This window comes from Tubulanus polymorphus, chromosome 1, assembly GCF_964204645.1.
Source record: "Tubulanus polymorphus chromosome 1, tnTubPoly1.2, whole genome shotgun sequence".
Lineage (NCBI taxonomy): Eukaryota > Metazoa > Nemertea > Palaeonemertea > Tubulaniformes > Tubulanidae > Tubulanus > Tubulanus polymorphus.
The window spans coordinates 4,592,973-4,618,114 of NC_134025.1; the positions used below are offsets into that span (position 1 = coordinate 4,592,973).

The 25,142-nt window shown below is 35.6% G+C and overlaps 1 protein-coding gene across 14 annotated transcripts; it reads left to right on the plus strand.

The window, feature by feature from the left end:
* Positions 1 to 450: 450 nt before the first annotated feature.
* Positions 451 to 24,902, plus strand: LOC141906800 (uncharacterized). Of its 14 annotated transcripts, XM_074796263.1 has the most exons (22): positions 2,076 to 2,103; positions 3,882 to 4,026; positions 7,320 to 7,541; positions 8,619 to 8,722; positions 8,828 to 8,896; positions 12,097 to 12,429; positions 13,164 to 13,304; positions 15,536 to 15,622; positions 15,693 to 15,787; positions 15,937 to 16,059; positions 17,253 to 17,884; positions 17,967 to 18,430; positions 18,930 to 19,124; positions 19,257 to 19,580; positions 19,670 to 19,827; positions 19,912 to 20,067; positions 20,157 to 20,807; positions 20,949 to 21,008; positions 21,491 to 21,652; positions 21,952 to 22,251; positions 22,457 to 22,483; positions 23,589 to 23,717. In XM_074796263.1, the coding sequence occupies exons 1-21, from the start codon at positions 2,100 to 2,102 to the stop codon at positions 22,478 to 22,480; spliced, it is 4,449 nt and encodes a 1,482-aa protein (XP_074652364.1). In that variant the 5' UTR covers positions 2,076 to 2,099; the 3' UTR covers positions 22,481 to 22,483; positions 23,589 to 23,717. The 14 variants fall into 14 exon arrangements, with proteins under 14 accessions (XP_074652302.1, XP_074652364.1, XP_074652286.1 ...); XM_074796201.1 differs by lacking the exons at positions 2,076 to 2,103; positions 22,457 to 22,483 and adding an exon at positions 451 to 516 and having other exon boundaries at positions 23,589 to 24,902; XM_074796185.1 differs by lacking the exon at positions 22,457 to 22,483 and having other exon boundaries at positions 23,589 to 24,902.
* The last annotated feature ends 240 nt before the right edge of the window (positions 24,903 to 25,142 follow it).

Below are 25,142 nucleotides of genomic sequence, written 5' to 3' on the forward strand. Positions count from 1 at the left end.
TTTCGAATAACGGGTGATTGAGCCACCTGATGTGTCGCCATGAGCTATCCCATGTCCATGTCCCATATGATTGAGTTGTTTTGTCCACAGCGAAAATACTTTAAAATCCGCGGTGTCGCAAAAATGCCCTTCCCTTTGCTCTTTGAGATTAACGATGTCGTCCTCTCTCGTTTCAAATGTTGAGACATTAAGAACAATAAATCTTCTTTGCAATAATTGAGAATAATTGAATTCATTAGTTTCTGAGAGAACCCTGCATGCAAACTCTCGAGTGATTCGAACTGGTCGATCATGCCCGTCGCGTCTCTGGTTCACAGTACTTGTTCCGATAACCAACAACCGCAAATTATACTTACCCGGTATAATGGCTATCAGAAGGTGGAGCTGCCTGCGATTGCGGGAGTTTTTAATTGTCTCATACTCATTAGAAATAGAATAGAACAGTACTATAGTCACTTGCTGCTTAATGTCAAACGCATACAGGAATACGTGCAGTACAAACAGGTTTGAAAGCGTGTAAGTAAACAAACCATCGATAACGTCAACAATTACTAATTAACTTGTACGCATAAACTATTTTAGCCTGCGTTTAGTGAGTAGTGGGGCCTGAAAATGAAGTCGAACGGGTGAGCAGCATTAGATAATAATTATTGTAAATAGTGACACTATCAATCAATGTTACTGATTCAAGGTGGATCAGATCTAGTGACAGTTGATATGCCATTTTAAAATGTATTCGAGTTAGAGAAATAAAATTCTGTGTGGGACATCAAGAATTGCCAGGCCTACTGTTCATGCTGTTTATATCATGTGGTGAATAAAATAAAGTTCAAGTTCAAGTGTGACGAGTGATAAGTTTCCAAGGCTATAGCCATAGGGGTTGATTTAGAGGAGGGCATGTAGTGGGTTGAAAAAACAATTTGTATTTTCGAAAAAAACCATTTTGAATACTGGTATGAAATCACATTTAAAAGAGAATAGATATTCCAAAATATTCTTGCATGGGAGGGTCCACACGCCAGAGTAGATTGATGGATGGGACTCTGATAGTAGATGATATACACACATGATCATAATCTACAAAGTAGAGAGTGTAAAAACAACTCAGTGCTTCACTAGATATACGTAGTAATGATAGCTTCAACTATGCATTGTGCAACTCTGCAATAAAGGTTTTTCTCTGCTAGGAAGCTATGATGCTGGATATATAGAGCACAACTGATACTACTGTGGCCCCTTGATTCGCGATGAAAAATATTTTGAAAAAATTGACAAGTTGTAACATATTTCCTTCTCCTGGGGAGCTGATGTACATAACATGCCCTCATTAAATGATTTTTTCTATGACTGTGCTGTGTATGAAATACAATCTGCTATGTGATGATCTGTAATTTCAGCCTTGAGGTAGGGTGAATTGTTGAATTGATTCATGTATCATTTTCAAACGTTTTTATTTCACAATAGATGTATGCTATGCTAAAACACTGTTTGGATATGGAACATTTTTACAGCCTTGAACGCTTAGTACACATTGACCACATTTTTGCTTTGAACTAAACCTTCACGAAACATTGATAATAATATTCATATAAAGTTGAAGCCAATAAAGCCAGTAAGGTTACATTCAGGCCACTTTGAAGGTTCCAAAGCTGTAATGCTATATCTTCGTATGTTAAGTCTTCAACTAGCATTTGACGGTAAAGGGTCAAATAAAAGAATGTCAGAAGTTTTGGTTGAGTTATGTTAAATCATTTTATGATTATGATAGGTCAGATATGAAGACAAGCAATTATGGCTTTGTCCTATGTAGGTGGCATTAGCCAAAACAGTATGGGGGTTTCTTTGAGCGTCGAGTAAATCTATTGAATATGGACGCGGTTGGTGTATCATCTATGCAGTTATGGATTAGTAGAATTCTTTGGCTAAGCATTCGTTAAGAATTGTGTCGTTTAATATGCCTGCGTTAATTTTTCTCAATGTCTGTATTGGTCCATAAGAAGGCTAGATCGTTGTGACTTGCTCGTCGTTCTTTTGATTTGACCTAAAACGCGTTAAAAAGTGATTTAAACGGAAATTGGAACAGTGTTATACTCTTCAATATGTGTAAGTTATTCATTGTTTCGCTTGAATTCTGACCTGATATTATATATTAGATATTTCAATTGGATTAAGTTCTAACTTGATGTAATGAATTTTTGATTTCCTGTGGTTGTGGTGATTACTGGTAGGTTGTAATTTTGTCTTATCTTTTATATTCGAATATGAATATAAGACTAATTTTTATATAGCAGTTGATTGAAGTGCTAGGTTCATTCTTAAATTCTTATCAAATACTTAGTTTTCTTATCATGACACATATTCAAAAAATTCTGCCTAAGTGTGTAATATATTAAAAGTCAATATTTGTCAAGACGCGCGTATCGTACAGCTAATCTTTGATTTGTAAAAATCAATGCGAATTTAGTCAATACTTCACGAGACTTTTTACCTATATTTCATGCAAAATCACTTAGGAATTTCTAAAGTATATAGAGCTTGTTTAATCACTGTTCTCATATTTTCATAGATAAATTAATGGTCAAGTTAGATATCCGCATTAGGAGAAGCAGGAGTCTAATGTGACCTATCATTGAAAATGTTATCTCAAATACATAATTGCCAATGTAGCAACCATGCGCGCGGCATTAAATGGTTTAGGCACAGTTATATAAACGAGCGTGAGCCACTGTATAGATCACTAACACACTAACTGTTAGCCACCGCAGAGACAACAGTGCCGCTAATTTCGCTCCCGGAATATATGACCCATTCAAGGATTTAGCGCTTGAAATCGTTATCATTTTGTGGGTAAGATACCAACCTGGCACCGTTGACTGAATTCTCAGTTCAGTTTTATTGCAGTTCTAGATTCGAATTAAAAGATTCTCAAACAATCGCGACATATTTTCATCATGTCGTAAAAAGGAAGTTTCATCTTATTTCACTCTTTTGGACTTTTTTATCTCCGAATTTACTCAACTACATGTATATGTTTTAGAACTCAATAACCACTATGGGACATGAATGATAATTTTGAAAAACGGGAAGATTATTTAAGATTAAGATAAAAGAATTAGAAAACACAGCGTCTATATTTCGGTTATATTTATGTTTGATGTGTGTATTTTATGAGTGTCGCTTCCAAGACTGGAATTTCTTGACGGAAGAATTTTCTTCAGTCTCGTGATATTAATGGGTCATAGGTAAATAATGACATTTCAATCTAGTTTAGTGTCATGGTTTTGATTTTTCCGAGTAAGCTTTATTGTAACAATTCCTTAGAGCATTATCAAGGCTATGTTCAATGACTGAGCTAGATATGTTTTACGATCTCGCACAATAAGCGATTTACTTTGACCTCAGCGCAAAACCTTCAAAAGACTTACACAATCAAAGTGTACTGGTGTAAACTTTTTAGATCATCCCCTGTTTGCTGAATCAGTTTATGTGATTATTCGATGACAATTTTCATTATGAAATCAGCCGGGAGGAAAATTTTATAATTATCTTAATTCCTGATACATCGAAATGAGTTGAAACTTTTGAATTTGCATTAAAAATTTTACTTCCAAAGTTTTCATTTAGAACAACTTAAGACTTTCCACGTAGATCAAATACATCCTTGATGATTACAATAAATCTTCTGGATAGTGGTATTTACCTACGGTATATGATTTTGTAATGGAAAAGAGTTGATAATTTTACTATCAGAATATTAGTTTTGTCAAAGATTTACAGCGATGAGTCTTTTTAAGGTGTATTTGGCTGTTGCAAACATGGTGTAAAACACCTCGGAATAAACATATGCGGAATATCTGCAATGATGTGTTTGTATTTTGTAGATCACTCGAATAAAGCAAACTCAGACGTCGGAACGATGGGAAGAAAATTAGATTTGTCGCATCTCTCAGAAGAAGAATGTGAAAGCATTCTGCAAGTTATACAAAGAGATTTTGCTCTTAGAGAGAAAGAAAAGGAGCGCATTCAGTAAGTTCTATTGATTCTACATAAACCCGAAAATACCATTTAGTGTAGAACATTTTCAATCCATTTAGAACATTTGCAATCTGGCTTTTTGGATCAAAAAATCTTTTTAGTTATGATAATATAGATTTTATGACTTGAATTGAGTTATATCTGTATTTAGTTCGACACCCGTGGCAGGATCAGTTAAGGGCTATATTGTCCAAGGCCATTTTAACATAACAAGATTGATTTTCTTAAGAAACTAGCCAATCCTATTTGATGTTGCCGGAATACATGTTAGATTCATTTGGAAACAATAGAGATTTCTGTTTACGTTCTTCATTATATTTGCTTATGCCAATGTCATTATTATTATATTAACTACTCTGTTGAATTGGAAGAAGATATGAAATTTTGATTGTGTAAGTTGTACAATTAATGTAGTATCTGGCATTTCTCTTGAGAAAGTTATAGGTTTCCGATGAAGAAATGCTTTCTGATATCACCCATATCACCAAACTTTCATACTATATGTTTATGAAATTTCCGATACCATTGCGTCTAATGAAATCAGTTTTGTTAACCTTTTTATGATCTGGGTTTCTATTTTTACATTCAAGTAAACATCAATAGTATTAGGGCTATTGAGAATTTAAGAGCGTTGTTAATTTAAGATAAATATGCAGTATCAAATAATGAACATACGATATAGCAAGTAAGTTTATACATTGACTACAAAGGAAAATATTGTTACCAGCAAAGCAATGAAACGTAGTAATTGAGCAATATTTAATCAATGGGTTACACGTTTATAAGTAAATTGATTTGAAATTCAAATCGAATTTTCCTTCTGGAGTTCATTACTTAATTTTGTGTAATGAGTAAAATGATGCTGTTACGGACATGTAACGGTAATAACACATTTTGAAGCTTAATTCAGACATTTTTTCATTATTATTCATGTCACACCGTAGGATGATATCAAAATGAACATCTTTTACTCGGAGTTCAGTCAACAGTTGATTTACTCTTGTCTTGTGTTACCATGGTTTCCCAGGTTTGGAAACAAGGTTCGAGTTTGCCACTCACTTGTCAAATCGAACGCGAACCAAATAACGCAAGCGTAGGAACAGAACGGAAGTTCAATTAAGATTTTTATTGCTTGAAGGATGTAGTTTATTGCGAAGATGACTCGATTTTATTAGGATATCAGTTCGTTTGCTTTAGTTGGTATGGAAATGATATATTCATCTTTTCGTTGTTTTTGATTGCATTTTATGACTACTTGATTTTAATGTTTCACTGTGTCAAATGCTTTTAAAAACAAATTAGATTTTCCTATTAAAATCAGTATAGTCGAGAATACCAGCCAACCTCAGTGATGACTATAATTTTCACTGATATCAGGAAAATGTTTAGTCATTTCAGACTTCGGGAAATGTTTCTCTCATTACGTATATTCGCGATCTGAAATTTCACGTCCCTGATTCTCGGCTAATTAGTCTCGACGAATCCATCCGATAGAACTGACGATACCCTATAGCTCCGTGGCAATGAATTCTATCCGGAACATTTTCAACGTTCAAACTGATACATATCCGTTCTGTAGAATAATTACGCATTAACTATTGGAGTGAGTCTCCGGGGATGAAACCACAAATGTCATATTGCGCCATTGGCCTCGGTGAGCCTTGTTTCTCCCGTCAGATTATCGGATCACGTTGTCTTGTAGAGCTTTTCGTGGAAATTATATATTTATGTTAAACTGAAATCTGAACGAAATCTTTCAATGTCATCGGCAAAATGTGATCCACATTCCATGTTCCTCCCCATTGAAGAATATTTCAACACATATCATGGACACGTAATGATTTAGTTTCAAAGCCCATGCCCAAGATTAAGGGACATGTTTTCCCTTAGATTATGCAGGTATGGCTTACACCTAAACGAAGGGGATAGGTATGTCGTTAACAGCAATTCGCTAACTTATATTCTTGAAGCAAATTCTATGATACGGTTGATGATATCTTGTGTTTGTAGTAATGGACATTTAACCCTTTTAGTCATCTCTTCTACCAACTGAATTGGAAGCTTTCGATTCAACTAGTGGATGGTCTTCTGATATAGCTGGATATTAGTCTAAAAACTATTGTCTTTTATTATTTTTGAATGATCTGTTGAAATTTATGGGTTCAGGTATTAACATATAATTGTATCAGCGATTTATCCAGTCCATTTGATAATTGATCCAACTCTGTTTCATAATTCTATTAACTCCACCGAAAATAAAAAATCGGGTAATCAAATCATATTCGCCACTGGAACCACTGATACATGTATGTATGTACCATCTTGCACAAAATATATACCGGGTATTGTGTATGTATACAAATAATTGATATACCACGGGAAACAATTTCATCAACTGAACTAAACGGTAATGAATGGGATAATTGGAATGTTTGATATTTGTGTGTTAAGTCTGAGGCGCTTTGTTTTTTTAATGTCCTTGCATTTTTGTACACAAATGCTAAAAACATAGAACATGTAGAAAACAAAGACCTGCACCACTATGCTGGGACACTTAGTTTTTGTATTGTCATAACATGAAATTTTGTTTACCGAGTACTACCAAAGAATACCGGTAAGTTTTTAACATTTTAGGAAAATGTTTTTAACTCTAAAATCGATTTGATTTCTTCATCAAGTTCAGTTTCCTTATTCAGTTTACTCATAGCCGTGAACAGATCTGAGGAACTGAACGTTGATTTACATAGAATGAATATCGTGCAGTCCTTTTTGTTTGGTCATAGCGTTGCATTCTTTAATGATAAATCGATTTACCATGGAAACGGTCATTGATGGTCATATCGCTGACCGAATGATTGGACTGATTCATCGTATAGCGATGTACACGTTTCAGCACTCTCGGGAAACTCCTGTAAAATGAGTACCGGTTTACTTAGCGCGATTACCGCTACCGTAAAATCAGTCGACGACGCATTTAACGTGGAGTGGTCTTTGTCATTATCGCTCTCGTATAAATTTACGGGACTAGGTGATAAACTGTCTGCTATATGTCGCGAAGCTCACACTATTTTTTATCGGAGCAACTATAATTACAGCCCTAATGCTTACATTACATCATCGGTGAGGTGATCTATATCAGGAAATATGCCGACTACTTTCTGTCTGGAAGTCTAAACATTTATCAACCTTAAATGTATGAGCTCCTCTTAGGTTTGCTGCATTTTTACCCAATCCATTGGAAATGAATATTCAATAATCATACGTCATCTCAATTGTCGTTTCAGAAAATCCCAAACCGAGCTCATTACGGAAAATGAAAAACGAAAACTTTTGAGCGCCAGTAGCAAATTCAACGAGAACTGTTGCATCCGATGTTGCGCAACGTTCGGATTATTTTTCAACCGAAAGCGAGTTTGCCACGGCTGTCGATTCAATGTGTGTAGTAATTGCTCTGAACCAGATAAACACGACAAATTGTTCATTTGTACTATTTGTGTCAAGCAGAGGTAAGTATATAATTGCCGTCCCTATGTTGTTTTGCTGCTGTATATTGCGTACAGTAATGTGATAATCCACGGTGCTAATTTTCGGGGGCTTGCGTCCATATATATTAGTCGAAACGGCTTAAAATTGGGTTCACGACATCTGATTTCCTTCAATGTGGAGACATGTCGTTTGTTTGTTTCCAACTGTGTAAGTATTCATTCATTCATTCATTCATTCATTCATTCATTCATATCAAGCAACTCCATACAACTCCATGAAACTTCATGAATTTTGATGGCTCACTGCCCAGAAATGTTTGTACCTGTGTTTTGGCAATAACCGTTTTTACCCATTTCATATCACTTAATAGGTAACAAATCCCCGATGTTTTATCAAAAGTTTCTGTCTCCGAGACGATCTAGGGACATAAATCATAGAGGGGTTACTCTTGATTTTATAGAAAATTGAAACAGGTTTTACTGCTGTTATTTCTTGATCTTAGCCCCTTGAGAATATGTATCGAATGTTCGAGTTTTAAGATATGGCTGAATATTGCTAATCAATGTGTGCAATGTATTTATATCTATAAAGATTTTAGCCAGTTTTCCTCACGATCTGTAATTTTCCAATAACAGGTCGGCCCAATAAATTGATTAGGCTACTTTTACATTTCATATAAGATGATGTGTAGTCTTTGCTGGGTATGTTTCCATGTTATAACTACCGGTAGATGTATTTCTTCAGGGCAGATGATAAATCTTGTTTGTCAGTGAACGGACATCTTAGGTTTGCCAGTTAATAATAATTCCATCCATACCACCTAGCCAGCCCCAAGGCAGTTAGTGGTATCGTACATTCTGCTGGATTTCCTGTAAATCATAAACCAAATGGCAATTTAATCACTCACGACATGGATCGATATGTCTTCAACACTTTTCAAACGCCTTTATTTGCGGCTACTGTACATAAATAAACTGCCTATTTTTTCATAGCAAAATATTGTTCTATAAAGTCTTTGTTGAGGTTTTGTTTTTATTATTGTATTCTATTCACTATGATTATCATTGCATGATGAATTATTTGTTGTTCTTTTACAGAGATTTACTCACACAATCCTGTGATTGGTTTTATACTGATGTCAATAAACGCTTTAAAAGATTCGGCAGCGCTAAAGTTGTGCGGTCTCTTCATAAACGCGAATGTAAGTTCGCTAAGTGTAATGAAATCTTTTAATTCCTGCAGCTGAATTTATGAGTACTTACAAGAACATGTATTCATCTTGTATTCAATTGTTTCTATTTTACAGCTGATTCGGCGAGTGATTGCGGTGGATACAAACACACTTATTCAGACCGACCACGGCCGACAGTACAAGGTCTCTTTGAATCAATTCACATGAATACTGCTGTTGCTTTAGATGGTAATGGTAAAGATCCCTTCGCTGCATGCTTATCATTAACACCAGCTCATATTATACTACCGGAAACGGAACGGTTGATTCACTTTAAGTCATGAAATATCTTTTCTTTTTGTCAGTTCCATTCATCCTCTGTAAATCAGAGTACCGTACCGGGTATTGAATATGAGGTGGCTTCAGATAGAATACTGGTTTCATTTATCTGACTTTTCATTGAAACATAATTTCAAACGAAAAATGCGACATTCATTTGATTGAAACCGGTATCAATCAATTCAACTGCTTTTTAATGTTTTTAATGTTTGTCAGTTTGATTGTAGTAAATCATAGTCAATGACAAAAATCATGGTTTCAGAGGCACGTATTTTTATCCGCTGTTAAATCAGAATATTTCTTTCTTCGGGTATTGGTGACGGAAATCATTCTGGAAACTTCGTAAATTTTCGCTGACAGTGATGGCATCTGATTTCGGTCGGCGATTGATTTATTCCACGCAATTTTCTCCCTCACATGATTTTTTTATAAGCTATCTATACTGGTGGAGGGAAAATTTTCATCGCAACACCTGAAGCCGAGTCTAGAACTTCAATTCAGCATTTGAAAGCGAATACCTTCCAATTCATTAGTAATTCTGTCAACTTTCTCTCCTGAAATAAATCTCTGCGATTTCAGTTTCATCTACGGTTGATTAGAAATAGGAAAAGGTGTTTCACATCGAAAGGAAATGCAGTGTTTTAATCAAATGTTGATGTTAGTTTTGTCTGATTTCGCAAAATCCATCATTGTTTCTCTGCTCATATTCTCATTATGATTAGGCATGTGTTGTGATGATAAATTGGTGTTATTTTAATCCGTATGGTGCTATGGTAAAATTGTTGAATGTTAAATGATAAATGAGTGTTCACATTGGATTCTACCGTAGTCATCTTCACACTATACATTATTTAGAAATTGATCTTAATTTAGTCTTTTCCAATTTAAAACGGACTAAGCGTTCATACTAGTAAAAAGTCTGTTTTGAATTGGTCTGTTTGATATTCGAAACGACTGACCAAAGAGACCGATCCAGGTGCTTTCTAAGTGTTGCCTCTGATTGGACCAGTGATAACAGCAGATTACGAACATGCGTGAATGCACAGGTCGGGTTTGGTCCATTTTAAATTAATCCATTTCAGAAGAAACTAGCGATAGTGAGAATGTAGCTTATGAAGGCATTTAGATTCCACTACATGGATTCCTCATAGTTCCCCGAGTCTTATCTGTGCTACCATGAACGTTCAACAATTCCCATAATGGTCATCATTTGAAATTGTCCCGTAGGTTTTGCGCACGATCACTATTTACATTCTTCTCCTCGGAGAAATGTCGACCTAGCTTCAGTAGGATGAAAAGCACCTTTACAAAGTTAAGATTAATGATATATAGAATTGTGATTTATGAATAACAGGATTAATAATGATCATATTTCTAACTGTGAGAATTGGACACAGATAAATTGCCTGTTTTGAATACCGTACTCCTGCTTATAGTGGAATAAATGGGCATTACCGTATCCTTGTGGGAGTAGTATTCTCTACCAAAAATAAGGTATGCGTAGATTGCCCATATGCTTTTTTGAAAAAAAAGTGAGGGGACGGTCCTAGACTAGATTATACATGCATCAATTCTTGTATTGTAGATAGGTCTCTAAAATGTAACACACCGGTACTGAATGTCAGAATCGAGTTTTTCAGTTTGAATTATAACAACTGTTTCATTAGTCGGATTCATATCTAATCATTATCTGAGGCCGTGTCTGATAAAACTCCAATTTATCATTTCACTTTGATGCTTCCGATAATTGTCATAACATCACAGAATCAGCGATTTCATTGCAGTCAAACCTTTAGTTTTAGTCGAGGACTGCTGCGTCCGTTGTATGACTAGAATTGCTAATTTTGTCTGAAACTCACAGCGAAGAGGTACTTATTGTCAGTTCTGCAGCATGTACGCGGAAAGTCTATATCATATTTGTTCGTATAAGTATTACCGGAGATGATTATCAAATACCACTGAATTATCCATATTACATCGCTTCAACAAGTCACTATTTTCATGGAATAATGTCCTCAAGGATTATTACTTTCCAGTCATCATCTTGCGGTTAATGAAAGATAAACAACTAGAACCACATTTTCTACCACGACGAGATGTTATCTTCACTGATTCGATCGGACATCTGAAATGACTTCCAATACAAATTGACAGGGAGGTGTTCGGGGTATCAACCACTCCCTATTCAAGCTACTTTAAGCCCCACGAACCATGTCAAGTATTCTAGCAGATTAAACCAGCTGGTTATCTTCCCTACAGTATTTTTAGTATAAACTTGTATGATGGCGCTTGTCGCAATCATCATTACTTGTTAGTAACGTCATGGTTTATGCATAGACACAATTTTTTCCAATAAATGCAATTGGTATCATGTTTACCCGGTCCAATGTTTATCTAGGGAGAAACTTTCATCTGATGCATTGTCATTTAAATGGCAATCTACTTGTGGGTTTGATACATACAAATACTGATTATGAGAGAATGTTTGTCAGTAATTAGCTCTTGATTCCTTTTGCATTCTTTAGCCTAAAGAAGCATAAATGGAATTTTGATGAAAGAGTCCGCACCCCTGGACACATGATGTTGACCTCGGCTTTTTCTATCAATGTGAAGATAATGCGAAAGACACTTATTTCATATTTAGGTGGAGAAGCATCGATATAATCATAAAATCCAGTCTCGTTCTTGATGGTGGTAGGATTGCTTTGGTACAATAGATATCTATTTCAGCTTCTCATCAAAAAATGCTTGGTTACTGAAATGCTTTCAATGGATGGAAGTGTTTGCATTCTGTGGTGTAGAAAATTATTTCTATTTGACAAACCCTCACTATGACAAATACAGTCCTTGTTCATCAGTCATCAGTCAACAATAAATATTATTAGTTTTCCCGACAAGGTCATGCTTGATTATATAAAATGGAGTTTTCTCATCGATTTTGTGATAAGAGTTTTTGTATGGTACTTTTTTGATCATAGTTATATTATGGTACATGAATGAATTATTTTAGTTCGGCAGCACTTTTGGGTTATCATCAATTCGATTCTTTGTTATTTATTGTTTAGACGTTCGTAAATCCGCAGATGAACCGGTAATTCAAGCGAGCTCCGATGTTGGCGTTAATTCAGAAATCCCTGACGGCGAAAATAAATCGCGTGCTCTCGTCGACTCCAGAATCAGTGCGGAGATATCTTCTTCGGAACATTCACATTCAGCACCGATCATTAGCCACCCCTCGGGCGCAAATAAAAAGCTAGAAAACGGTGATTACGACTGGCTGCAGTCGGACAACACGAAAGAATTGTTCGGGCAGGCGCGACTGGAAAAATGGCTTGATTCGACGGAGAATTCAGTCGAGCAGATGATTGCCGAACAACGTGATGCTGCATTGTCATCGTGTAAGAGAGATAACGATCTTAACGAACCATCTAATTACTAATTAATGGGCTTAATTAACCGCATCTCTTACCTCCTTATCTGACTTCCTTTAACTAACTCATCTGAGGATTGGATTGAGTTGCCTATGACAAGTTTAATTCCTTCATACCAGATCAGGTTCATAGTTTCTTAGTGACATAAGTTGTATGCTCTTGGCACATGTAGTTGTAGGGATTTGATGAAGTACGAAGCATAAAAGGTTTCTAGCATTTCGTATGAATAAAAGCAGCCAAGTGTCATTGCTGGCCCTAGCTTGAACCTTCAGCTATAGAATATGATGCACTCTACAAGTGTAACATCCCGAGTATATTTTAACCATGATGGACACAATCACATTTATTTTAAACTATACTTCAGTAGTTGTAGCGTGCTTCTAACCTACGAGTGCTCACAGTTCTAACCAAATAGCTTATTTCATCCAAATGTAATATGATGTTATTTTGAACCGCATGTTACTCTATTCTCTACATAATAGTGGCGGAATTTTATACTGTCTTTGTTTGCATGATCATGTTCCCCTTGTGTATAGATTATGGCGATATTAATGAGCTGCTTGGGACTTAATTAACTTTTACAACATCTCATTTACTATTGGGAATAAATGCTCGAGCATATGGACATCCGTTGTGAGTGTACATTCTATACCCTACTTCTCTCTCTATCAATTTCAACTGATTTTCACTATATTTTGCAGATTCACCTGAAGATCATCTTTTGAACGCAAAAAATAGCCAATTACAAAGATACCAACATGAATTGATGGATGTAAGAGGCCAAATTGAAAAATTACTAGCCAGCAACACTACAGAAAATGGTCATTCCGCGATAAATGCCGGTAAGTAGTATGGATATCTTTTATTATACAGCTCTGTAGTTCTGTATGCTCAGGTGTCACAGTTGCTGCAAACTGACGAGGTTATTCTCCGGTGTCTCTGCGTGAATAGGCTGCCCATGAGTGTCTCAGACAATCATTCCCCTGAGAATAATCTAATCCAAACAATTTTTGGAATTTCCGATATGCATTACTTCAACTGCCATTCCTTATGAGAGGAAGTTTCCTAGGATGGGTTTATGCAACCTACTGAATGCTATGTTCTCAGATGATGTTTTTCGATCTACAGTCGGCTGCGTATTCATCAACTATTTGCTTATTACATCAGCTCTGAGCTCATATCAATTCCGGAAATTTACGTCAGTGCCTCAGAAATTCAGTTGTTACATACTCATTTATGCGGCGGGGTGAGGCAGACATTAACGCTTAAAGCGTTACTAATATACTTAGTGAGAATCCCAAGAAAACAGGTAGTTTAATTCGAAGTACTGACTCAAGATAGCCAGTGTGAGTCAAGGCCATATTTCATTCAGATGAAATCGTTTTATGGTCCACTAGATAGTGCTGTATATTCAATCGTATGGTCACGCAGAATCATGCGTGTGAATGTGGTTAGAACAGTGAAGTGTTGTGACAATATTAACTCCAGCTCATCAGTCACCATTTAGATTATTTCATCTCATCGTATACGTTAATGCTTCATCACAATACTTCTCAGTTTGACTCGGCTGTAGTACTGAGTATCTCACGTTTTACGTCTTGTCTCTCGCTGCGGATGAATAATTCTTTCAGAACGCATAAAGGAACTGTCGCCGAACTGTCTCTTGTTTGAATAATAAACAGGGATGATGTGGCTTTAGAGCTGTACCTTATTCAGTAACCAACATTCTTTCGTTTGTCCCCTGGAGAATTAAGCGATTGGTGGTATCCAATATCCAATATTAAGTCTACCTGAATCTAGTCTTAGCTGTGCCACATGCATGAACCCATTGGATACATTCCTAATTCTTGTCATTTCATGTTAATTCAACCCCTTTAATGGATAGGTTACTTGCATATGGAACGTTACATTGATTTGAATAAACTGAATTTATACTGTGGCATTGTGTATTAGTCTTCGATGGGAGAAATACCTGTTTACTATGCTTCGTTTAATTCAGGACAATCATCTATCTTTATTAATGCAGTACAGCAGCAAACAGCAAATATATCATTGTTGATTTGTATAAATTTACAGGCAAGCCATTTCTCCCTGTATTCCTGCTCAATAAACCAATTTGAGTTTGTAAAAATGTTGTTTGAATGTTCAGTATTTGTTGGCCATAAATTGTCTTGTTTAAGGGCCATTTCTTATTCAAAAATGGAATTTAAGATATGATTGTATGCGGTATGAAATAGCTGAACCTGTTTTCAGGGCCCTTTCCTAATCGGGATATGTCTAAAAGTCACTGTTAAATCAGATTATAGTGTAGTATGTATCATAGGAATACATATTTTATAACATATGCTGATAATTGTATAACGGATACTGAATGCTGCTGAATGGTGAAATATCCCTTGATTAACCTGTACGGTTTCCCCCATAATTGCTTAAATATTGATAGCAATTCTGATCATGGGTATCGGAAACTACGCAGTTTAGCAATGATCATTACCAAGTTATCGCTTTAACCCTCCCACAAAACGAATACATGTTCTAGCAATAGCATAAATATACCTGACAAATATATAGGATTTGATACCAAGCATCAAAAAAGGATATTTCTAAATGTAATTTTACCAACAGATATTTTTGTTCATTTCAGTTTTTTAACTCCACCTCGATTTCAAATTTTGTCGATTCAATCAGGGAATGCATCTCATTCAATGAAATGGATTTAAGAATTTCCCACTGCAGAATATCACTGGTTAGAATATTCTAGGTTGCTTCCCATGAATGGCTCTTAGTCAATTTCTCATGAGGCCTGGTCGTAATTGGAAATGTACCGCAGATTTCGCATGTTTCAATTTCCACATGATGATTTAATCTCACATCTGCTGTGGAAGGATGATTAGAATAGTAGAAATAATGAATTGTGAACTGCACTTCGCTATTGGTGGTGCAGTCAAATAATTTGTCTTTGGGTGTTACAATTTACAGATTTAGTTTGACATAATCAGTAGTTGCCAAATTTATGGAATATTTTGAGACCATCTCGCATCAATAATCGTTTGGTATCATTTATATTTTATAGAAAATTTGGTTTTGGTACCCCTCAAAATACGCATCAGTAATGCACTTCGAAACTTAGCGCAAGGCTTGTATATGGCACACAACACAGGTAAACTATATGAGAGTAGAAATTTTACTCAGTAGCAGTTCTTATGTTAACATTCATGATTTTTTGTTAGGTGATGAAGAGTTTAACGATAATGAAGTCAACAAACAAGTTCAAGAGGCAGTAATCGAAGTGGTTGAAACGTATGTTGGTGAAAAAATCAATTTGGTAAGTGCTCATACATATATGTGTAGTATTGGATGCATTGCAATTGTATTTGTATGTGTCATGAATACAGGGATATGACATTTATTATTTCAGTATAATGACTTGGAGTTTCTCTGGTGATTGTCATAATATTTCAATCTTGTTTCCAGCCAGTGGATGAATTTGATGAACTCACGTCAAGCGATGACGGTTCTGTTGTTGAATCAATACCAGAATCTCACACATCACAGGCACCGGTGCAAGATTCATTAGCTCAAGCTATTGTTGTCAAAGTACGTGATAAGATTCTTTATAGCTTTCTATCTACTCATATGCACCGCTTGCCACATCAGGTCTTTGCTTCACACAGAAGTCTAAGTCTAACTTACTTCACACCGATTAAGCTAATCTATATATGGTTTGTTCAAATGCTTTGCTTGAATTTATTGCGTAGTATAGCACTAATGAAGTTGTGGCACTACACTACATCCATCAGTTGAACGCTTAATTATTACATTACTGAGGAACCATAAAAGACAATATTGATTATATGTCAAAACGATAGATACCGTGTTGTAAGATGCAATATTACCTGTTGATTTGAACTGATTTTCATTGCCAGAAAAAAACAATCTTAAGTCAACGTTTCATTTTTCCAGTAGTCAAATATTTGCTTAGGTCGAATATTAGTCGAACGAATGAGAATGTGGGTAATAATGTCGCTGATAAATGTTTGATTGGTAAAAGTCATTTATTAGCGTAACATGTATTGATTAGTTCATTGGAATATTAGTTCGTGACATCAAGTGCTATGAAATATCACTTCAGCAATTTGTAAAATCATCCGGCGAATACTGAACTCGGACTAAACAACTATTTGTTTTACATTAGAAATCATTTGTATTCTATTTGAATATCAGAAATAAGAGAAGTAAATTTGTTTATGCTTAATAAATAGTGATTAGCGGTGAAAGATAAATGAAATGCAAATATGTCGCTAAGTACAGTACATATACTTTTATGCAAGTATCACTTGCCTGTTGCCTGTAATAAACACAATGTATTTAAGAAATTTCGCATCGCCAGTTTTCCGATACCTACCCACTACTGTCAAGTACTGGCAGCATTTCAAGTCTTAAGCTGACACTATTCTCATTAAGTACTTCATGATGTAGGTTTCGTTTCAAATTAAAAGCTGTAATGGAAATAGCTACAAAAATAAGCTTTGTTCTGATGACTGTCAACTTACTGATACCGACGACTGTCAACTTACTGATACCGTCAGACTAGATGAGATTAAAAAAATATTTTGATCTCATCCCGATGTTGTTCAAGCTGTTCTTAGAATTTTCAAATGATTAGAAAGATTTTTATAACATCTTGATGAAAATTCTTTGAACACTCTTCATGTGCTTCTTTGTTGCATATGACAGTTAGCTTAATCAAATCAGTCCCTGAGACTTGATAAGCTATATTTCTTCTGTAGATAATCAATGATTACAATGAAGCTGAAGATGCTAAGATTGCGAAGATAAAAGAGGAAGAAGCGATTAGAGAGCTCGAAGAATTGGCTCTGTTTTCACAAGAAATTCAGTCGCATGTACAGATAACGAAGCCAGTTGTGAAAGAAGTCATTGAGGAAGTCAATTCGGATGATGAAAAAGACTCAGCTGAAGAAGAGGAAATTGTACCATTAAGCGTAGAACGGGAACAATACATGAGGACCCCGACTGAATTTTTCGACAAAAATGAAATTGTTTCAAATAATTATAACCAAGAACCACCAAGTCCAAATTTCGGTCCTCATCCAAATTTCGTACAAACACAATTATTAGGGAAATCGTCACCATTGCCGAGTTTCGAGCCGTCTCCGTTAGGATATGATGAAATTGATTTCGATAATTTTTCGTCGTTGAAGTTTGGCACATCAGATATCAACGGAGAGGAGCATTTGGGAGATAATGGTGACGAAGATATTGATGGTGAATTCAAGGCAAATAATTGGTTGTTAAAAGGCACAATGGGAGATGAGGAATATAAAATGGATACGTCCTCATCTGGATTTAAGATAACTATGCCACAGTTCAGTCATCGAGCTTCTCCCATGGTTGGAAACAGGTTTGTATTGAACTTCAAGGCTATTCAGATGAATTGCTTTGAAACTGTGTCTTTCTAAGAAGAATGTATCTTAATTTTCTAGAGAAGTGGATGAACTTTCGGATTTGACAAGTGTTGGTGCAGATGATTTGACCGACGATGATGAAGGTGGTGATAATGATACCGTAGCCAGTTTATCGAGTGTTGAAGAATTAGAAGAAGAAACAGAGCACTGCGACAAAAATCTGCGGAAATCTGCAGAATTACCGGTCACTTCTTCAGAGTCGAATTCTAGTCAAACAGTTGATATGGATGTAAAAAATGACAATGTAAATATAGATGATGATAATAGTGTGTCTGCCGGTGTTGAAAGGACTGAAAATAAAACTGCATTCGATGAAAAAACAGGTGTATTAAACAACGTGATTATAAAAGCTGTGGAGAATGTTGTTGTAAGTCAGGACGTTTGTACCGATCCTGTGTTCGATCGTTTGCCGGTAGATATAAGCGTTCCTGAGGGAGAGATGATGAGATTTTCTTGCCAAGTTTCCGGAACTTCTCCGATTGGTAGGTGGTTTAAATGAATTAGCTATTGAGTTACCAAGAGATATCAAATTAAATGGTGAAAGCCTTTTTTGTTTCAAATTGAGTGGTAGGTTTCAGATTTTGTCAGAATACTCCTACGTACACAGTTCTTGATATCATTCCTGCCTGCATGCAACATAGTGTGCTTCAAATGCTATCATATCAGATTATCTTGCTTGAAAGAATGTAATAAAATCTAGATTTTCTAGTTCCTAATGCAAAATCCGCTTAATCTGAAGTCAGTGTAACTAAAATGTGAATTCAGATAGAACAAAATGTTATCTAAGCCAATGATTAGGTTACAGTGGTGTTGGAACTATAGCGACTGCTGTGGTGAAAGCTGTGGCAATAATTTACAGAATGACGTTTTTTTTTCTATCTTCCAATGGACCTTAGGGTTATCTACTAAGAATGGACTGTATTGTAATTTATTTGAACTTATATGATATTTGATGCTGTATATTTAAAACTGGTTTTACAGACGTTTTTTGGTATCGAGATGGGGGAAAAGATATTGATCAGCTAGAAGACAATGATAAATACGATATCTATAGACATGGCAATGATTTTTATTTGGATGTGTATGATACCTGCGAGAAAGATGCTGGTGGCTATCTTTGTATTGGAATCAATGAACAAGGCCAATGTAGTCACACAGTACAAGGCAGAGTCACTGGTAAGGAAAATAGGTTGATGAATACCTGTAGTATGTTGCATATTCTATAACAATACCAGTACATAATTTAATTGCACAAGAATTTTCTATTGCTTTGACATACTAGTGCATGCATGATGTTAATTGTTCCAGCTAATCTACTGGATAAACATAAACCTGAATTCATCAAATCCCTTGAAGATGTTGAAGTCATCGAAGGTCAAACTGCAAAATTTTTTGTCAAAGTCAAGGGATATCCGATTGCCAAAGTAACTTGGTACAAGGATGGTAAAAAGATCAAAGCTAATGATGAAAAGTTTAAGATGATCAAAATAGGAAATCGGCATCATGAATTAGTGATTAGCTGTGCAATGATTGAAGAAGATGCAGAGTATGCGGTCATTGCCAGTAATGTGGTAGGCAAGGCTAAAACTTATGCCCAATTGATTGTGGAACCAGCTCCTCAACAACAAGCAGGTGTTGTAAAAGGCTTTCATATATAATTTCCTTCATGATAGTTTCATATTTGAATGGTTTTTCATAAGATTTCTTATTTGACATTGCAGAATCGCCTAAGAGGCCCATGTCTTTGCCTATTGCATCATCCACCCTCAATTCTAGTACGAGTGAAGTCAACAAATTAGACAGTTTATCGTACAAGGTTACCAAGACACGAAGCAATGTAACAAACACCGCAGAAAATGTGCTGACATCTGCTCAAAAGGTTTCTGTTTATCTTATGCATATATTTGTAGATCTGTAGATTTTTCTGGTACATGTGATTTTAAATGTGATTTACTTCTATTAGATTTCGGACATTGATCGAGACCTTGATGAAATGGAAAATCGATTGGATAATATGGAGACAAATGTTATGTCTACTAATGCTGTACTAAAGAATAATCGTTATTTAGATGACGATGATGACAGTATTGAAGACATTTTAGCGAGATATACTGAGAAGGTACAATGCATAACATAATAGCAGAAATTTGTCAATGAATTCTTTGTCTCGCTGATTTTTCACAATAACTGTGATTGCGATATTTTCAGAAAAAGGCTGCTGCAAACATTCGAGCGGTTACATCAACAGCAATGGATGTACTCGCTGATGCTGAACCAACAACAGTGAAAGAAACACCGAGATTTAGTACTCCAGTCGTTCAAGCTATAATAAAATCTGATAAAACGAATGTATCAACAGGGCAATATAACTTGAATCAAGTAAATTCAAACAATAATTATATCACTGAAGATACAACTGCTGATGAAAATGAAGTTCAGTTAACAAATTATCGCAGTGTTTCCTCTTCACCGCCACCTATTCCTGCTTTGAATGAAAATCCCACCACTTCACTTCAACCTGAATCTGTCACTGAATCACAATATTCCCAACCGCTGTCGATTGAAATTGACAATGCTGCATACCACAAGCCACAAGAACAACGCTTAAAACCAAATGTTCATAAATTGGCGCCAAACATTCCGAGCAATGACAACGATGGGGATATGCTGATAGATTGTGGTCTGAAACGTGTTGATTCAAAACGGTATAAACGTGACTACCACATCAACAGAGCAGCAGTCGCTGAAAAGAAGAATTCTAATATTAATCCTCCACCGCCGCACCAACAAGATACAAATGAAGTTGTGAAGAATGTTACTGAGAAATTGGAAAATTTTGTCTGTGAAACAGAAGATGAGGTAAAAATTACTTATGCAAAAATTTTATTGTTAGAAATATGTGGAATGTGCAATTAGCTACATTTACATGTACAGTAGTTAAAACGAATTTACCTTCTAAGTAATGAATATTGTAAAAATTATATGCATGAAAATTTTCAGCCAAGTCAAGCAGCGGTATCATCTCCAGCAGCATGTGAGGAGGATGAAAATCAGAAATATGTAATTTTTTATGAAGTATTTTTTATTTGAGGAAATGGTGAAGGATTTGTCAGTGCTTTTCGTTTACCAGTACCCGTTTACCAGTACCAAAAAATTATTTGTCTCGACCTTATGTCAACTGATGAAAGCTCTTGGAGCAAATGCTAAAAAAACGTTTCATCATAATTTCTTGGTACTGGATCTCTGTAGCCGGATTTGGGCCTTTGGCTTAAGAATTAAACGATCAGTTATTTAAAAGAACCTAACGATGTAGAAAAATGATTTAACTCTCCAATAATTTGATTTTGTGAGGATTTGATTGATTGTCTGACACTAGTATAGTTGTATCATGAATTGTTTCGTAACGCTGCTTCAATCAGTTAACATGATATCCCTATTTTAATTGGAATGCAAATGTCAGTAATGATTACACTGAGCCGATATTTAAATGGTTTTTTCATTCAGACAAAATAAAGACTAATCATTCATTTTATATTTTTCAGGTATATATGGTTGCCGGTGATATGTTTTCATTGGAAGAAAAAATAAAGAAATTAGAATCGAAGATCAATGATGTTGGTGACGACACGTCTCCTGAGGTGATTGCTGCTCTTGAGGAAGAGGTTGCGCGAGCAGTCGCTCAGGTTTCACAGAGTGAAAAACGGGTATGCCCCTTAATCAGACATAGATTGATAATTAATCGATGATTACTTTGATTCATTTCATTAATTGTTTTGAAAATGATGTATTGATGATTACCAGATTACACCTCTTCTCAGTCAATTCGCAGGCCTCCCATCTTCTATTTACCACGTATTATGATAGCTTACTACTGCTTTATTTTACACCCCATCATTTGAATGATGTTTATAAGTTCTCCAATCATTGGATCCCGGAACTCTGACATTCTTGAATATTGAAATCTTCTGCCAAATTTGTATGATTATGCTCATTTTGACTGCAGGTGGCCCACATAGAAAGTCATGTTGGTGATCTGAACAATATTGTTTCAAACCCAGCATTTCAGTCGCAGTATTCATTCAACTCCGAGGCTGACTCGGTTGCAGACTCTGGCCTGTCTACCGGTGCAACAACTCCTGTTGATTTGATGTCCCCGAGATCAAGTTTGGAGCAGTCATCACCTATTTCCTATCCATCAAGCGTTAATGAAGAAAATGTACCTTTACCATCTGTCAAGCGACTTTCGGCTATATTCGATAGTGCTCCCGCACTTCCCTCTCCAAAATCAGCTCATTGCAAACGTGTAAGTTTAAGATAAACCGATTGTTACCTAAATCAAGTCCAATCGCGATGATTATTCAGTGATTGGCCATTGGTAATCAGTTTGTGGAAATTCTTTTATTTCTGCTGTGAAATGATTAGTATATCTTAGTAGATCAATTTCATAATTTTGAGCCCAGAAATATATGTATGCCAATCTGCAGTAATGGCTTGTATCGTCAAATTAGGTAACTCATGATCCCATACTGTAATTGGTGAGTAGAAGAACTCAAAATTGGCACGGGCAAGCATGAATTCCTGGCTCATAATCATAGGGTTGTGTATTTATTACAAACACAACTTTTACCTGGATTTTTTATCCATGGTTTCTACGTCATGTGAATGTGATAGATAGATGACTCCTCTACATTCCTCTGGCATGCTTATATCATACTTATATGGCAGCGTTCACATAGCATGTACGATTTCAAGATGTACATACATGTACATTGTGGACGAGACATATCCTCAATACGACAAAAACTGCCTGATGCGAAACTAAATTACCATTTCATGTATCACAACGCTCTCACCCTACTTCCTAATTAAAGAAATTGATATCCTTGCGTCGGTGAAATGGCGGTTGCATCTTATAGATAATTTTTTCAATGTGTACCTGTTATTATTAGGCTATTGAAGTCTGATGTTATGATGTCCACACTGCGGTTGGATGGGGATGTTCAGTCAAGTACAGATGGAGGGGGGTTTGAAATGTGGAAGAATTGGCCATACATGTACATACTATTTGAACGCTCCCTATCAGTAGAGAATCCCTTAAGCTAAAAATTTCAATTTTTTCGCATAGTTTTCACATGTGTACTGCAGGTAAGTTTAATTAAAGTATTTTTGTCTTTGTTGTCACACGATACATTTTTCATGTAGAGTACATATTACCTCCTGCACAATGTACCAGTACTAGTTTTGTAGGCTGCAACCTCTTCAAAGATCAGTTCAAGATACCTAATGCAGATAGATATTTCTTATTTGTGCATCTCACCTTATCTTTTGCTTCAGATTTCTTGTGAGTTGGTGGTCTATTATTGTCATCCTTATGAGTAATGTGTGGAATATGAATGACTTTTGGACCTATGCATATTTTTTGCCATTTAATTCTGCTTTTTTGACATAATCTCTTACATTGAGATGAAAATACCACTTACTTAGTCCTACTCGGACATAGTTAAACTTGTCCTTTGTGAACATTATTGAAATTAAACAGTATCAAGTTATGGTCCAGATATTCCATTGGTCGTATGGTAATTGGCTACTCTTGCGTATTTAGATGGATGTAGTTGTACATTCTGCTTGATTTATTGACAGGTAATGAGCTTAACAGCTCGTACACCAATTCTGCTGCCATCAAGTAGTCCTGGAAGTCCAGTCGTGCGTCGAAACCACCTGAAACCAGATACAGCTCGACAGCGTCCAAAATCAGATAACTACGAAACCCTCAGTCCGGCATCATCGGCCAATGAGAGAAAACGTTCATCTCTGCATTCAGCGATAAAGAAAGAAGCCTCTCCGCGATCACTGCTCAGTCAAAATCCTCGTACATTTTCATTACCAGCTACTCCGACCAATTCGCATATCGTGTATCAGTCTCCGAAGCCTTTATTACCATCACCTCAGAGTCCTACTACAGATAACGCTAAACTAAAAGGTCAAAGAAGTGGTAACATACTTGCCAGAGCTGCATTCTGGGATTCACGAATTAATGAATGTGTTACATCGGACCATGACATTCAGTCATTCCCTGTAATGGATGATGAAAATGTAGACTTGTTGTGATTTCAGTATGTACACAATACACAAAGTTTTGCATTTCTAGATCAATTACCTTTGCATTGTTTAGTATTAAAGATAAGGTATTGAAAATTTGTATATTTTGATATAGATGATAACCTTCCTTTCGTCCATTGAATTTAGGGTGAATTGAAAAATAGTTTCTTGATTTTGAGAAAAAATTGTCATTTGAAAGTTCGAAACAACACAATTCACTTACTATAGGATTATCATTCATTTCTTGTAGCATTTTATTTTTTATAAACTATAGGACAGAATTTGATTATTATGACTAACATAGATGTAAATATACATTGTTTATTTCCTTTATATTTATTAATGAGAGTATATATTTATTTGAATATATTGCGGATGCTTGATTAGAAATACTAGTTACATCCAATGATTTCAAAAATCATGATCAATAATAATGGCAAATTATAATATTTTGGATGAATCTGCCTGGGAACTACTTAACTGATGATAATGTATAATATAATGTGTAATATATAAAGTATTTATGTTGACTTTGAATATGTTCTTTGATCTATAAATGTGGGAGATTTACTGTAAACTATTTCACAATTTGAAGTGAATGAATGTGATATACAGATAAGTAAGTCAAATGGTGCATCAAACTTAGAATCCTAATGCAAATTTCTATATACCAGTAAGGAGAATAAAAGAAATTAATATCTTATCATGCTAGGGGATTTTATTTGGGTTCTAAGAAAGTCAAGTGATGAGCAATGCAATCAAATTGTTTAAATGTTATGTAGTAGGAGCCTACATTGATTGTTATACATGTTTGAGACAGTTTGTGATTGTTTGTGCAATAAAATAAATGTGAATAAACCTTCGGAGATTTTTTGTTTGTTTGTTAAGTTGGCTTTACGTCGCTGGATCTTGGTTTCCCAAAACTAACCCTATTGGATTATTCATTTAACCTACGACGTTATTATATTATTCGATACTGCAATTAGTTTAGTCTCTCATCGACAATGTGAAATACTAATCATATTCAAAAGTTCGTGGACGCCAGCAAATTCATCCGGATTCACCCGTGGCTACTTCATTATGAACAATCGGCCT

Bases quoted from the DNA above. Each gene is read 5' to 3' on its own strand.
- LOC141906800 (XM_074796185.1), top strand. The intron at 19,125-19,256 runs GTAAGGAAAATA...TAATTGTTCCAG, and splicing joins AGTACAAGGCAGAGTCACTG to CTAATCTACTGGATAAACAT. The intron at 19,581-19,669 runs GTGTTGTAAAAG...TTGACATTGCAG, and splicing joins AGCTCCTCAACAACAAGCAG to AATCGCCTAAGAGGCCCATG.